The 15,925-nt window shown below is 43.5% G+C and overlaps 1 protein-coding gene across 1 annotated transcript in view; it reads left to right on the top strand.

Moving 5' to 3' along the window:
• Positions 1–13,344, top strand: part of AAGAB (alpha and gamma adaptin binding protein) — a 49,606-nt gene extending 36,262 nt beyond the window's left edge. The window contains exons 6-10 of the mRNA XM_014856220.3: positions 3,123–3,205; positions 4,072–4,168; positions 8,484–8,588; positions 9,048–9,097; positions 9,747–13,344. Of these exons, the coding sequence (XP_014711706.1) occupies positions 3,123–3,205; positions 4,072–4,168; positions 8,484–8,588; positions 9,048–9,097; positions 9,747–9,824 (413 nt within the window). The 3' untranslated portion in view covers positions 9,825–13,344. The remainder of the gene's footprint in view (positions 1–3,122; positions 3,206–4,071; positions 4,169–8,483; positions 8,589–9,047; positions 9,098–9,746) is intronic.
• Positions 13,345–15,925: the final 2,581 nt, after the last annotated feature.

Below are 15,925 nucleotides of genomic sequence, written 5' to 3' on the forward strand. Positions count from 1 at the left end.
CCTTCCAGAATAATTTATTTTATATCACTCAGCCACTTCCCCTTTCTGCAGCTCTGAAGTTCCAGAAGAATCATTTGAGTAGGTAGATTAATTCATTTCTTCGTAGTCTAGTATTTTGTGGCATCAATAAAACCAGAAACGCTAACACCAATTTCAACAACTACCTGCTAAAGGAATAAATCCTTTTTAATAGGGATGACATTTCCATGCCCTGAATCCTGAGGAGAAAAATCTGGCAAACAAGAAAAGATTTATGTAATCTTTTTCTATAAGAATAGTTTTACAGTGGGTGGACATGGGCAGAATTTTGCTAAACATTGAACAAGCAGTACTGAGAGTTTGTTTAAAACTGTAGGTGTATAAAGTATCATCCAAGTTGTTTGAGCAACATTAATGGATAAGCAATCTGCTTTGGATAAACAAAAATGAATTGTTTTTCTAATTGTGAAAATTTATGTTTCTAACTTCCTTAAAATATAAGCAGTGGAATATAGTGAACTCTCTCAGTTGACTAAATTCTCCATTGTTTATAAGAAAATACTGAGCAAAAGCCCTTCCAGATTATTATAATTAGCCTGAAACCTAATTATAAATTCATAGTCCTCTGTGAACCTTAAAAGGCTTCTGAAATTTAAGGTTCTTGTTTTTCTGTCTATTAAGTAATTTTAAAAATACCTAAGCCCATGGGCCAGCCCTGTGGCATAGTGGTTAAGTTTGGCGCACCCCACTTTGGGGGCCTGCTTTCACGGCCCAGGTTCACAGGTTTGGATCCCAGGTGCAGATCTACACCACTTGTCAGCCATGCTGTGGCAGCGACCCACATACAAAATAGAGGAAGACTGGCAACAGATGTTAGCTCAGGTGACTCTTTCTCAGCAAAAAAGACCAAAACCCTAAGCCCAGCTATTTCAAAGTTACTGTCAAGAGAGGCTAAAGAATGCCTCTTTACTTTATAAAATCACAAACTTCTAGAGCGGAAAGCATCTTACCAACCATGTGTAGCAACCCTCTTATTTTACAGATCAGAAAATTAAGGCACGGAAAGATTGATTTGTCCAAGATCACACTGGTAGGCAGGGCCAGAAGTGAAATTCAGGCTTTCTGACCACTAGGCCAGTTCTCTTCCCACTGTCCTGACTTTTTCATAATTGTATCCATTATTAGAATTGTTGCATTCAATTTTTTTATTGTGGTAAAATACCCATAGCATATAATCGTTAAATTAGAAAAACTCTCTTTGAATAGATAAACATATGAACATGGAACTAAAGTCAACAGATACACAAAGGTTTGCGGTATCCAGACCCCCTGGAACCCCCGCAAACTGCCCGTCCCAGCTGCCGTCCTTGGAGGCAGGCACTGTAAGGAATGAGGCGGTTTAAATGGACTGTTTTGGTCTAATAACATGCCTAAACTGACTCTGTATTGCTTATTCTTCATGGATTGCAGTCTGGCCTGCCAAGTTGGGTAATGCCCACCAGAGGAAACACATAAGCCGTGGAATTGGAATATGGAGAGATTTGTGAATTGCGTTTGAAAATTACCCAAAGTCTAAGTTATTTCCAGTAAGAGAAGTGAGGTCTATCTTACAGCAGTACTCCATTACTCAGATAATGCCTTTGGTACAAAGAGCCTGAAGTATATCATAAGAGCTCTCATGAATCCACTTGACGGGTGAAATCCCTGAGTATTGCATAACCGCATACGATTGCGTTAAAATCTGTAGCACATTGCCCAGAAAGAAAGAATTATGCTGATGTTTAAATAAACATACCAGGCTCTGTGAAACCATCAGTTTGGGATACCACATGGATCTACTTCTCTCAGCCTCTGAGCCTCCACTGCCTACCTTGGTGGAACCTTGATGATGTCTGGTCCTTGGAGGGGGCCCACCCAGGCACTGGGCCTGGAGAGCTCCTTGCAGAGTGAGCAAGCTGGGTGAGGAGGGGGCTCCAGGAGTACAGTGTACCTTTGGCCCTGCTGCCACTGTGGAGGCTGTGGAGCGGGCTCTTTGTGCTGCCCAGCACCTCTGTAGCCTTAAAGGCATAGGTGTCCTGAGTGGATAGCCGCATGCTGCAGGAGGTAGGCTAGGCAACTGCCCGCGTGGTGAGAGGTCAGGCCAGAAGGAGCCGCAGGCCTAGACCCAGCATGCCACAGTGGGGGCTTCGTCCACTTTAAGAGGCAGATCTCCCCTAGTAAAGCAAGGAGGACAGAGACTGCAAGTGATTCTCTTTCTCTGATACCTCTGTGTCACTGAGTGTCTGACAACAGGTTTCACCTGGCAGAGGAGAGGATGCAGGAAGTTTGTAGGTGGTTTAAAGAGAGATGAGAATGGGGTCAGGGAAGGGATGGGGGAGGAAAGGCAAGGTGGGAGGAAGTTGTCTTTTTGAGAGAGCAGTTCTTTGACTGCTATCCTGTTAGACTCCTGAATTGTGGGCTTCATGCTCTCCTCTAAGGCGGTGTTTTGTTGTCTAGTTTCCCTGATCCTAAGACTCTCCTGGAGTACTGGCTAAAAGTTCAGGTGCCTTGGCCTCTGGCCCAAAGAGCCTGCCTCAGTCGAAGTAGGGCCCTTGGATATGGGCGGTTTTAGTAAGTGCTTGGTGATTCTGAGGCACACTGGCAGATCAGGGCCGGCGCTTACACTTTGCTCAGTTCTAGACGTTCTGCTCCACACGTGTCCCCACTGTAAATACAGACATCGAGAGCTGGGAGCCTTAGCTGCAGATCGACATTAGAGCTTTATTTTTAAAAAGTATGCATGTTCCTTTTCACCTGATGATAATGCCTTGGCACTGATTTTTTTAAAAATGTTTTTGATTGTTTAAAATACTGGAATATTAGTTCATAGTGACTATTAAGACTTTAGTGCTGTTACTCTTTGCAAACAGAACCCTGAGTGGCCTTTTATTTGTTGTAATGGCCCTGCCATTATATTTGACCTGGATTAATACTCTGTGATTTCAAAAAATATTCAGAATTTAGAGAGTATGGTAATTAATAGTAACTATTTTTTATAGTTGAACTTTTATAATAAAGAAATAGCCATTGTTTTATCATCACAGTCATTTTAACAATTTAAAATGCATATAAAAAATTTCAGTGATTGCATTTTTTCTTTTTAGATAGGAACCAAGGCTTTAGCCTTCTCAGCTCGTTGGCCGGAGCAAACCATAGCATTGGGTCAGCAGAGAGCCGTCCCTCAGAGGTAAAGATTTTTCTTGGATCTTTTTTCTGCTTTGGCTTTAACTTCTCGTTGTCATTATGAATCTTTACACCGTAAATCATTTTTCCCTTTCCCTTTAGGAAGTGGCAGAGAGTATTAACAATAGAGAAAAGGAGAATATGAGACAGCCCCCTAGTGCCTGGCGTTTGTTGAGAGCAGGCTAGTTCAGCATTCAAGCAGTAAGACCTCTCAGGGTGTTTGCTGTTTGGGCCATTCTATGTTTTTTTGCTAGGGTACTTTAAAAAATGTTCTAGAATTTCCATAAGGCATAAAGTTGCCTCCAGATCTTTAAATATGAAATAAAATTGATGGTTTCTTTTTTAGTTCTTCCTGTGTACAAGGCCCTGTACAAATCTGAGGTGAGGTCCCTGCCCTCAGTGAGCTTAATAGACTGATTTCTACCCTCTGTCCTCAAGGACTTTGGTCCAGGTTTGCCTCAGTCAGTGTGCTGGCACCAAGAGCACGTTATACGGGGCCGTGTTGTCTTCCCAGGCATCTGTCTCATCGGCTCATCGGTCTCTGAGCTGTTTGAGAGATGATCCTGTACCTTTTCACATTTTGAATAAAACATGGATTTTAAACAAAACAAACAAACAATATATTTTAATAGTCAATAGCAGAATCATCACACTTTCTAACTTTTCTTTGAGGGAAAATACACCTGAGTTAGTGAATTTGTAGCCTCTTATTTTTGTGTGTGACATTGATCTTTCTTCCATCTCTCCTGTGTCCAGCTCCTATTGCTGCTTCTCTGAAGCCAAGCAGTGAGCAGAAATGTGAGCTTTTTTGGATTTATTTCTGAAGTCGCCTCCTATTAAATTATTGCTTGTGTATGTTTTCCTCAACAGCAGCCCCATTTGCAAGCAGCAAATAGGCCTGAATCCCTCTTGGATCATCTGGGTGGTGCATCGAGTACCGCAGACGCTCAGGGTGATAGCATCGTGGGTAAGTTCCTCCATGGCTGCCAAGGGACAGCTCTGTGGAACGTGGAATAGCAGGTGTATGCGGGCACAAATCATCCAGGGGAAACTGACTTTAAACACGGACGAGGGGAGAAAATTGATAGTGTACCCCAAACGAATGTGAGCCTTGTGGATGGCTGTCAGAAAAAGGAGCGAGAATGAATACATAACAAATCTGTGGGTTCTGTTCCTCTCTCATTCTTTCAGCAGGATCTTAATTCAGATCATCTTAGCTAAAACAGAACCAGGCGGTGCAACAGCTTTCTCTCTCCGTATTCCACAGGTTTTTCATAGTATTTAACAGTCGTCAGAATTGATGGTAATAAGAATAATACAACCTTAGAAGCCCCTTCACATCATTTTAAAGTTCTTTTGTATCCTCTTCCTCATTTGGTAATGAAGTTTGGCAGAGAAGTTAGTTTATGGAGATGAAGGTGAGGCCCAGAGCAGTTTAATAACTTGTCCAAGGGCATCTAACAAGAAGGTCCTGGAACTGAAACTAGAATCCAGACTGCTGTCCACAAGCCAGAGAGCCAGGAGCGTAGTTGACAGTAACTATAAATGTTCTTTTGTTGAGGACTACTGACATCTCTGTTTCCTCTTTACGCCGCAGAGGACTCATGTGGAGTAATACATTTTTAAAACTTTTTTTCTGATTATAAGATAGTCCATGTAGAAGACTCAAGACTAAGAAGAAAAAATTACATATAGTCTCTTTTCTCTAGTATATTCAACCTTGTCCACTCAATTGAGTCTTTCCTGTTGGCTTTTAAGCCTGATAGAGTCTCTGCCATGAAAACAAACCAGTAACCACACTGAAGGAGCTGTGGAAGACAAGAACTAACCCGCATAACGGGGAACAGTATTCTGACTGGATACCATAAGGCTGAACCAGGAAGGACTGACCGGAAGTACTGCACTCTGCTTAATAAATACGATTCTCACAGGGGTATGGGTTAGAAATTCTGAAATTATATATATTTTATATATATAATGGTTGAAAAAATAAGGAAATACAGGTAATGAGAGCCAGGTTTCTCACACTCAAGAGAAAGAAGTTACAAATGAGGAAAGGGGCAGGCTGGGATGAACAGTTTGGTACTGGACTGGATGGCATTAGTACGAACTCATGTTTTTTTAAAATACACTTAGAGCAATAGAGAAATACAGATGTGGGTATGCATGTGTTAGTATACATATATGTATTTCCCAGCTCTGTCCACTGGGAGGGCCTAGAAGCAACAATACTCCAGTAGCAATGGACAAACTTAGCACTTAGCTCTTGGTTTTTAGATACCATTCTCCAATAAGAGGTACCAGGGCTACTTGGAGAAGTGGTTGATGCCAGGGCTGGGGCAGGAAAAATGCAGGATGAACAGGGAGCATCTCATGGTGCCAGAAAGTAACAAAGCGCTCAAAAAAGAATGGGGACATGTGGAAAGGGCACTGGAACCAACCTGAAAGAGCTTGCAGTGGCTAAAGCTGGAGCAATTTGACCAGCAAAATAAATTAATATCATATCAGTCTATAACCCATGGAGTAAAATAAATATCCACAGGTCCATACTAATGTAAGTAAATAATTGAGTAAATAACTGGGAAAGAGAGGGCTATTCTTCCTTACAGAAGAATTCCAATTAATAAATGTAGAAGGAATGAGGGAAATAGAATCTTCCTTAGCCACACACCACAGTAATAGTCATTGTAGGCAAGATCCACTGATGGATGTTACAATTAGTAGATGAAAGTTTGAGAAGAAACATGACATTTGCATGGTCTAAAAGTTTCTTTCCCGAGATATGTATTTATTACAAAGGGGCAAATAGTAACTTTACACTGGAGAAGCCATCTAAATGGTTAACATCACCATTCATAAGACATGTTGATGTCGCCTCCGCTCTGATGTGATATGCTGAAAGGATGCGTCTCTTCTGTGGTATTCTTGCCAAAGAGGCATGACTTCAGTCAAAGAAGAAAATGTCAGGCAATCCAAATTGAGGGACATTGTACAAAATAACTGACCCGTACTCTTCAAACGTGTCAAAGTCATGAAAGACGAGGAAAGACTAAGGAACTGTCGCAAATTGGAGAAGACTAAGGAGATTTGACAGCTAAATTCTGTGTACGATCCTGGAACAAGATATTAGTGGAAAAACTGATGACGTTTGAAGGAAGTCTGTAGTTTAGTTAATAGCTCTGTACCATTATTAACTTCTTGACATTTGTAATTGTACTTTGGTTATATAAGATGTTAACTTCAGGGGAAGGTGGGTGAAGGGCATATGGGAACTCTATATACTATTTTTGCAACTTTTTTGTAAGACTAAAATTATTTCAGAATTAAAAAAAAAAAGACAAAACCAAACCAAAAAGTAAAACACTTCCTCAAACTCACATTTCCCTCCTCTCTTTACTGAGCTTATTTCCATTCCTCACCTCCCATTCACTCCTCGACTCACTCTCATCTACCTTTTGCCCCATTTGCCACTAAACAGCTCACGAGTGACCTCGATGCCACCAAATCTGATAGATATTTTCCAGTCCTCATCTTGACCTCTTGGCAGCCTTCAATATTATGGATCAATCCCTTTTTGAAACATTTTCTCTTGACTCAGCCAACACATGTGGTTTTCTTCCCACTTCTCTGGTTATTCCTTCTCTTTCTTTGGTAGGTTCCCTTTCTTTACCAGCCTTTAAATATTTCCGTTCCTCAGGGCTCCATTTAAGCTCCTTTTCCAAATCTGTGTTTAAGCAGGAAGTGACCCTGTCCATGTCCACAGTTCAATTACCCCGTATGGCACAGAGAAATCACAAATTTCTCTCTCTATCCTGTATACCAACTGCCAGCATGACATGCTCATTGAACTAAAGCAAATTTATTAACCAAAATGCATTTTTAACTCCAATTATCTGTATGGCATTGTAGTAGATGCAAAGAATTATGATTCTTGTCTTCAAGGAGCTTACCATGTAAAAAGGTAGAGACAGGCCTTGTAAGGTCATGGTTGAGATTTTTGGGCGTGGAGTCCTGGACAGCTAGGTCAAATCGTGGCTCTACCACTTGTGAGACAACCTTGAGTAAGTTATTTAGCCTCCGTGGGCCTTGATTTCCCCTTCTGTAAAAATAGGGGTAAAAAATCTTTCCTCACAACACTTGTGCAAAGATGAAATGGGATCATATAGGTTAAAGCACTCAGTGGTCAGGCGCAAAGTGAACTCTCTCTCTTACTGTAGTCTTATTTCTTATCATAATGGTGGGAGATGTCAGAGAACAAAGTAGCATATGACAGTGCCAAGATGGTTCCATAAACACGAAGTGTGGGACGAATTCTGAGGAAGGAGACCTGTGAGCTGTGACGGTCAGGGAAGACATCCTAGAGGTGGTCAGCCTGGAGTGGAGAATGAGTACAATTTCTTTATTTTTTTTATTTTAAAGATTGGCACCGGAGCTAACATCTGTTGCCAATCTTTTTTTTTTCTTCTTCTTCTTCTTCTCCCCAAAGCCCCCCAGTACATAATTGTATGTTCTAGCTGTGAGTGCCTCTGGTTGTGCTGTGTGGGATGCCACCTCAGCATGGCCTATGAGCCGTGCCATGTCCGCGCCCAGGATCCAAACTGGTAAAACCCTGGGCCACTGAAGCGGAGCATGCAAACTTAACCACTCGGCCATGGGGCCGGCCCATACAATTTCTGATTAAAAGCAAGTATTGATAAAGAGGCAGCATACTGAGGTAGAGACAGTAAAGGATCTGTAGTAAGAAAGTCGGAATTTAATTGAGCTCTACCTCTGACTAGCTGTAATTTTAGCTGAGCTCATTTTTAACCCAGGTTGCTCCATGTGTCAATTGCCCTATGGGAGTTGTCAGAGATGTGATGATATTTGCCGTACAGTGACTATGGTGTAAATTTCAGGCATTTATTGTTGAATCAGTGTACGTTGGTGCAGAGTGTGGCCTTTAGAGTTGGAAACACCTAAGTCTGAATCCAAGGTCAGACTTACTAGCTGTGACCATGAGCAAGTCACTTCAACTCAGACCTCTAGTTTTCTCATCTCTAAAATGGAAACTGTATTCCTTGCCTCATTCAGTGTTGTGAGGATAAAATAAGTTACTGTTCCTTTTTGAGGACCCCCCAGCAGCCAAGCAGGGGTAAGCGCCATGAGCTGTAAAGCTGGTCCACATTGCATGCTCATTCAGCGGTGACTTTCATCAAAGCTAGGATTGTTTGCCTTAGGATTCTGTATATTTAGCACATATATAAATAATGTGTGATAAATAATGTGATGAATCCTTATTTCAGATCCCATGTTAGATCTGGATATTCAAGAATTAGCCAGTCTTACTACCGGTGGAGGAGATTTGGAGAATTTTGAAAGGCTATTTTCAAAGTTAAAGGAAATGAAAGGTAATCAGATCGATTGTGTCTAACATGCTCCGTATCGACGCTCCTCTGTTCTGTACGGTAGGGTTTTGTTTTGTAATGCTGATTGGATTCCATGCTCTGCTCTCAGCTGTCTTGAGAAACTTAGCTCCTGGGGGACTGTGCCATCCTCTGTTGGTAAAAATTCCCTGGGGGAAATTCTCCTCTCCCTCCCTTCTCTTTCCTCTTACCTTCCCTTCTCTTACCGCTCTCTGTTTCTTTCAGCGTGTCTCATTAACATGGAATCAGTAAGATTCCTACCAATTTACTCACATGATTCCCATCTGGAGAATTTGGAGCTTAAACTTCCTAACAGCTGTAATGCCTGCACTATGAGCATGTGTCTTTGAGACCCATCTCCCATCTTCTAGTGCTAGAACACCCATACCCTCCCGATTCTCCTGTGCTCTTAGATGAATTTCTTAAGATGTATTTTCCTCCTAGACAAGGCTGCGACGCTTCCTCATGAGCAAAGAAAGTTGCATGCAGAAAAGGTGAGATAATCCGTCAGGTATTTATTGAGGACGTACGAAAGGTCCAGTGCTGTTAGAATGATGTGTCACTCTTGTTTACTTCTGAAGCTCTTCGTGTGAACGTTTCAGTGGATATTATAACTAATTGAACATTTATACAATAGTAATATAGTTGCTGCAGTCAAACCCGGATTTTTCAAATGTGTGTTGAGTGACATGGAACTTTCATTCAGACTCAGGATGTTTACCTTCCTAACTATTGGGCTAGGAAACTCTTTGTTATTTTGTTTTGTTTTGTTATTACCAACGCAACACATGTTCTTGGCAGGAAATGTATATGGTTTATGGTATTCCATTGTGTGGACATGTCATAATTTATTTCTCTAGCTCCTTTTGGACATTTAGGTCATGTGCAGTTTTTGCTTCTATAAATAGTGAAGTTGTATATAGCCTTACACATCTCCTTTGTGTACAACTCTGATTATATCCTTAGTATAAATTTCTAGAAGTGGCAGTCCTGGGTCGGGGATTCAAGGGTTTTGATATATGTTGCCCCAGGGCTGGAGGGCAAGGTGTAGAATTTTAGGTCTTAATCAGTTCAAAGTATGATGCATAAAGCGAGCTGAAATTTAGCTGTGGCCTAAAATCTGTTGCATGCTTCTCTCCCCAGGTGGCTAAAGCATTCTGGATGGCCATTGGGGGAGACAGAGATGAAATTGAAGGCCTCTCATCTGATGAAGAACACTGAATTATTCACACTAGGGTTTGATTGACAAGATGCTAACTCTCTTCACCTGAGATGCTTCCCTGCTCAACCCGCTTGTGTCCTGCTGGACTTCCCATCATCATGTTGGCCACCTGACTTGTTCACAGGGTCCCCTTAATTCTAGTTTTCAGTAGGGGGTTAAGGAGAATTCTTTTCTTCCTCAGTATATTATAAAGGATTGAGGAGTATAATGACAATAAGGAGTAAGAATTTTTCAAATGGACTTTTTTGTTCTGGGAGCAGAAGTGAAATGAGGCTCAGAGGTCTGTGTGACTTGCCCAAGTTAAAGAAGAAGAACAGCACCAGGCCCTTCCTGGTCGACCTTTTAAGGAGCATCCCCTGCGTTCCCACCGGGTTACAGTGCGTCAGGAGCTGGCGCCCCCTCTCCTGGCTGTGCTGCAGCTGCAGATTTGATCTGTGCTGTGGATTAGGTGGGGCCAGAGTCAGTGGCCCTCACCTTAGTCTAGCTAAAAAAATGCTTCTGGGCATTTCAGTTGAAATACAGCATCTGAGCTCATGCTCAGAAGGATTGAGAAGCCAGTGTGAATTTCTAGACTATGATAAATGAGGTAAAACTTCCCTGCTCTGGTAGGGATAAAACAGCCCCCCTCCCAAGTCAGAGAGAGAGAGAGAGAGAGAGAGAGAGAGTGTGTGTGTGTGTGAGAGAGAGAGAGAGAGAGAGAGAGAGAGAGAGAGAGAGAGTGTGTGTGTGTGTGTGTGTGTGTGTGTGTGTGTGTGTGTGTGTAAGAGAGAGGGAGAAACTTGAGGAATTCTCTGTACGGGCCCTGGAAGCAGTGCTGAGATTTCTGCATTAGTGTTACTGTGAAGAAACTCGTCTTCCTTAGAGTTCGCCCCTGCTACTCCAGAGGTCAGAGCTGTGTTGTCATCCTTGATACCCTCAGAACAAGGCCAGGTTCCCCGTCTCTCTCTGAAAACCAGAGATCGCTGCCCAAATAGTAACAGTAAGGAGCGGGCGAGGTGGGAGAGGATGTGACACGTCAGGCGCTGAATCCCTGAGCGCCTTGTGTGACTTCCGGGGCTGAGCGGGTCCGCCCCAGGGGAACTGGGAAACGCCACCAAAGGGAAAGTTTCCAAAGGAAGACTGGGAAATCCAGCAAATAAAACTCCTGTTTCTGTTTTTGTAGACACTTTGTAATGCATGTCATTAACCTTCGCTGTGTAGTCACTGCCGTGGCTTGAAACAGGCACAGGGCGGGATGGTGCCGGCACGGGCGCCAAGAACTGCTTCTGGCCTAGTGTGGGCTAGGAGCCCCTTACGCCAGTAGCAGAAGCAAGTTCCAGACCCCTCTGTGCACTGTCTTCTAAGCACTGCAGACCCTGAAACAGGTGGTGGAAGGAATGGAATGCTCCAGGTCCCAGCCAGAGCGACCGCAGGGAGGGAGTTTCCAGTGACTGGGACATTCAGGAAGAGCCATTCCAAGGAATATTGGAGGCTGTCTTGCTCAGTGACTTTTTTCCCTTCCTTTTTTTTTTTTTTTACTATTCTGAAAGTTTTTGAAACTATAGCTCACCACCGTTCCATCAGTGTCTCTCTGAGGTGCCTGCATTAGCTGTTGGTTAGGAATGAAGGGCACTTGGCTCTGGGGTTGCAAAATGAAAGGTGGAACATGTTTTTCTTAAAACATGAAAGGCTTCAGAAAATACGTTGAGTCACATGGTTAGGGAAAACAGACTAGGAAAAGGTGTGGACTTGATTTTGTGAATTAAACAAAGCCAGATGATTAAAATGTGATTTATTTATAAAGTCCGCTCATGTGTATTATGATTTTCTTGTTTTTCAGTAGGGGATGTGTGTGGGGGAGGCCTTTGGATTAGGCATAAAGAGTGAATAATCGGAGAGTTTGTCAAACTCACTATTTTGGAATCCACCATGCATATGTATAATATCAGCTCATGTTTTCAAGATCTCCACTCTGAGGATATTGGCCCCTTCTAGGGGACTTGTGGGATAAAAGTATCCAGTGGTATCTACTAAAGGCCCATGTTAAGAGGAGTGATCATGAGCTAATAGTGCAATAAAAGTTGCCATCTGTCTAAAGTGACCAGTCATTATGGACTGTCCATCTGGATTTAAAATGAGACAACTCTTTTTTTCCTTCAGCATTTCTCTGTGTATCACAGTGTCTGGCACATAGTAGGCTCTTAATTTTGGTTTGGATTCATATTTGATAGTATGATGACTATGATCACAAAGTTTGAAGGTCTATGAGTGGTGGAAGGTAGGGAAAGACAAGAATAAACTTTTTTCCCCCTGAGAAAATCATGTGTTATGTAATAATTTTAGAGTGATGAAGACATAGATATTTTTATAATTTTAAAATATGTTATCCTGCCAGAGTATGAGAAGATTGACAGAACCAGTTTGCTTGCTCTCTATTTATAGAACTTGGCCACGTCTAATTCAGAGAAGCTGGAGATTCAGGGAAGCTAGACTTAGATGGCTGAGTAATATGGGATGTGGTTCAAGAACCATAGAGCATGTCAGGCCATTACTGCAAACTACTTACAACACGTGAAATGTGATCCATGGCTGACTTCATGTTCCTACTGTGGAGAGGTGGGGATGAACATTTTTGCCATAGCTTGTCAGATTCCCTTAACCGTGGCCAGTCTCTTAACAATGGCCATCGAAGGAGCACATGGAGTGCCCCTTGCCCTGCCTTGGCCTGCCGTGGAAAACAGTCTTAGAAGAATCACTGTCTAAGGGTAAGATGAGAGCTCCGTGAACTATTCTGAGCTTGAGTGTCTGCTGATGCAAGGCTAAATTTAGCAAACATGTGTCTACTGGTCAGAGGTTCTGATTCATTGAACCTTCTGATTGATGGAGACTTCCAGAGAATGCTGTAACGAGTCAGAGTTGCCCTTCATCTCCCCCATTTGAAAATAGACATTTTAGCTCTAGCATTCTGTCATTAAATACCAAATCTTATTAGAGGACCATAGGTGCAGAAAATGGAAAAAAATCTGGTCAAGTGTACCACCTTAGTACAGCATCGTTGGAAAACACCCTATTAACTTGCCCATAATTTGTATGTCTCATAGAAGTAGCACGCTGACTGTGCAGGGCAAAGCTCCAGTTTTGATTTGAATTCCACTTGGGGTTTAGTGTAGTAATCCATCCTTGCCCCTGTGGCATGTAAGCTCTTGCAGAAAGGGTCTTAGAACTAAGTTTCCTATTTGGGGCACTACCTGCGCCTGTTGGTGACATCAGAAGTCTTGCTCTTGGCACAGATATCTTTATTCAGAGGTAAGTGTATACGTCACCGTTCCTCTAGTTTAGGAAGTGTCTTGCTCGCTTCTAAGGTGTTTCTCTGGTTTGCAGAAGGAAGAATTAAGAAGAGGTCATAGGACCAGCATGGGTCTTTTGTTGGAGCACTGTTGAGCCCATTCCAGCTCTTATTGGTTTATGGTCTACTTTGTTTCTTATTGGAAAAGTATTGATTCAAAACCTATGGGAATAAACAATTTTTTTCCTCTGAAACACTTTCATATCTGTGTGTATCTGTTGATAGACTCAAATGCTGCCTCCGCACAACTACAAATCTGGGAGGCACGACAAGGTCACAAAACCAACCTCCCTGGTTCTCTTCTGTGAAGGATGTGACCAGTCAATGCCTCTCCCCTTTCCCTTATCAACCAGTGGCTTCAGTGCCACAAAAATGTGGGCTCAGTGAGGCCTGGGCTGGGAACTTTATGGAAACAGCCGCCTAACTGAGGAGAGAGAAGATTCTCTTCATTTGAAGCCCAAGGACACGTTCTCTATCAATACTGCTGCTCCAGGAAATTCTCAGGAAGTCGTTAATGGTGTTAGGAGGCCTCAAAGTTAAAGTTGAGACAAAGCAACTGTAACCTGTTCCTTCACCCTGGTGAGAGCTGAAACAGGGACTCAGGATCCAGCCAACACTGGTGGGGAACCTTCTGATGCCAGACTGCGCCAGGTATGGCAGAGGCTGCAGACTTGGGTAACATGCAGGTTCTCTTCCTTAGGAGCTCATTGTCCAACTCAGGTGGGTGTAGGGGGCGAGCAAGACAAGGCCACAAAAGGTAGGGTGCCGGGCAGGATGTGAAGCGTGCCATGCCCAGCATTAATTGCCAAGGGATTGAGCAGAGTAGGGTGGGAAGAGCATAAAGTACATCTTGGAGCACTGGTTCTCTAACTTGAGCCCACATCAGAATCGCCTGGAGGGCCCCACGCCAGGGTTTCTGGTTCAGGAGGTGGGGCCTGTGAACGTGCGTTTCTAATGTCCCAGGCAACAACTGATGCTGCTGACCTGGGACTAACCATTGACTTAGAGGAAGTGAGGCTTGAATTGAGCTATAAGGATAAGAGCTTGGGCAGACAGACGGGTGGAGGCAGCACGATTCTTAGTGATCAAAGGTATGGAGATAAACAAGGGGTTATGTTGGGAAAACCTAGTAGTCCAGTTAGAGAAATGGTGGTAGATAAGGATGGAGTGATGGTGGAGACAACCCTGAAGTACCACTTTGTGGAGCCTGTACCTACTCTGGGGGTAATCGAGGAGCTAAGGGGTTTAGAGCAGAAAAGACATCTAACCATAATTACATTCCAGGGAAATCTAGCAGTAGTATTAGACAAGGCCAGCTGATTAACACTGCCTGGCCAGCTGTGTTGAGAGGGATTTTGAGGCTAAGAGTGGACCCAGCACTATGATGAGTGGTTTTCACCCTGGATAGAGAAATAGAGAATGATGGTGATTCTCCCCTGTATTTGCCGTCTCTGGACTAGAGGGAGACAAATTAGGATACTGGAAAGGCTGTGATAAAGGGTAATCGGGAACTATATTTTGTTGGCATTCCTTCGTATATAAGGACTTACTATTGGATGGCACAGTGGAAATTGATGCAAAAGATTGTAAGGTAGAATCTACTAGATATGGGCAGTAATTGATTGATTTATTCAGCAAAAGTATGTGATGGCCAAAAGCAGCTGGGCCCGTAAGAAGACGTAAATCCTGCTTTCAAGGAACTCAGCCTAGAGAAGAGAGACACAGTTATCACACAGTTGAGGAGACTGTGGCGATAGAGGGATTCACAGAAGGCTTCTGGAGGAGATGCCAGAACCGAGCCTCAAAGCATTAGTGAAAGTCAGCCAGGTGAACTGGCAGTGTGTGGCAGAAAGGCCGGGGCAGCGGGTGCAGACTGGGGAGGGAGGAGTCGACATTCAAGCAGAGTAGTCATGGAGACAACTATGAGATGTGAGGAACTCCCCATACGTTGCTGGGTTGCAGAGAGCTAGACAAGGGCCAGATGGTAACGGTCAAGTGGTCCACGTTAAGGACCTTAGAATTTGTGCTGTGGACTGGGGGACCACCTGAGGTCAGGCAGCTCGTGGAGGCAGTGTGGATGATGCATTTATGGGAGAGCAGGCAGGAGGCTAGGACAGTGGTTAGGAAGCTGGTGCAGCTGTCCAGGTGCCCAAGGACCTGAAGTGCAGGGCAGCGAGTGTGGAGACAACGGACAGATGGGACAGAGGTGAGGGAGTGGTGGACAACTGTGACTTCTGTAGCTGTAGGGTGTGTACATTGTTGAGGCAAAAATGGGGCTGAAGGCCAGAGGAGAGGGAGATTTAATAAAGGCAATGGTGAATTTTTTTTCTTTTTGATAGGAAGACTGGCCCTGAGCTAACATCTGTGCCCATCTTCCTCTATTTTGTATGTGGGACGCCACCACAGCATGGCTTGAGTGGTGTAGGGTCATACCTGGGATCCGAACCCAGGAACCCAGGCTGCTGAAGTGGAGCTTGCTGAACTCAACCACTGTGCTACCAGGCCACCCCATAAATCCTGTTTTTTAAATTGTGAGTTTGAGGTACCTGTGGCACATCCCCGTACAGTAGCCAGCAGGCTGCCGGATACTTGTCTAAAGCTTGCGATTGGTATCTGGGCTGTAAATACTGTTTTGGGAGTCATTAGCATTTATGTGGTTTGAAATCCTGCGGGTAGATGAGCTCATTCAGGGAGGAATGTCAAGAGTACGTGTGGTGGTCTAGGAGCACCACCCAGAAGGAGCAGGCAGCAGGAGCAGCTTGCGTGAGAGGGCCA

This window comes from Equus asinus, chromosome 2, assembly GCF_041296235.1.
Source record: "Equus asinus isolate D_3611 breed Donkey chromosome 2, EquAss-T2T_v2, whole genome shotgun sequence".
Classification (NCBI taxonomy): domain Eukaryota; kingdom Metazoa; phylum Chordata; class Mammalia; order Perissodactyla; family Equidae; genus Equus; species Equus asinus.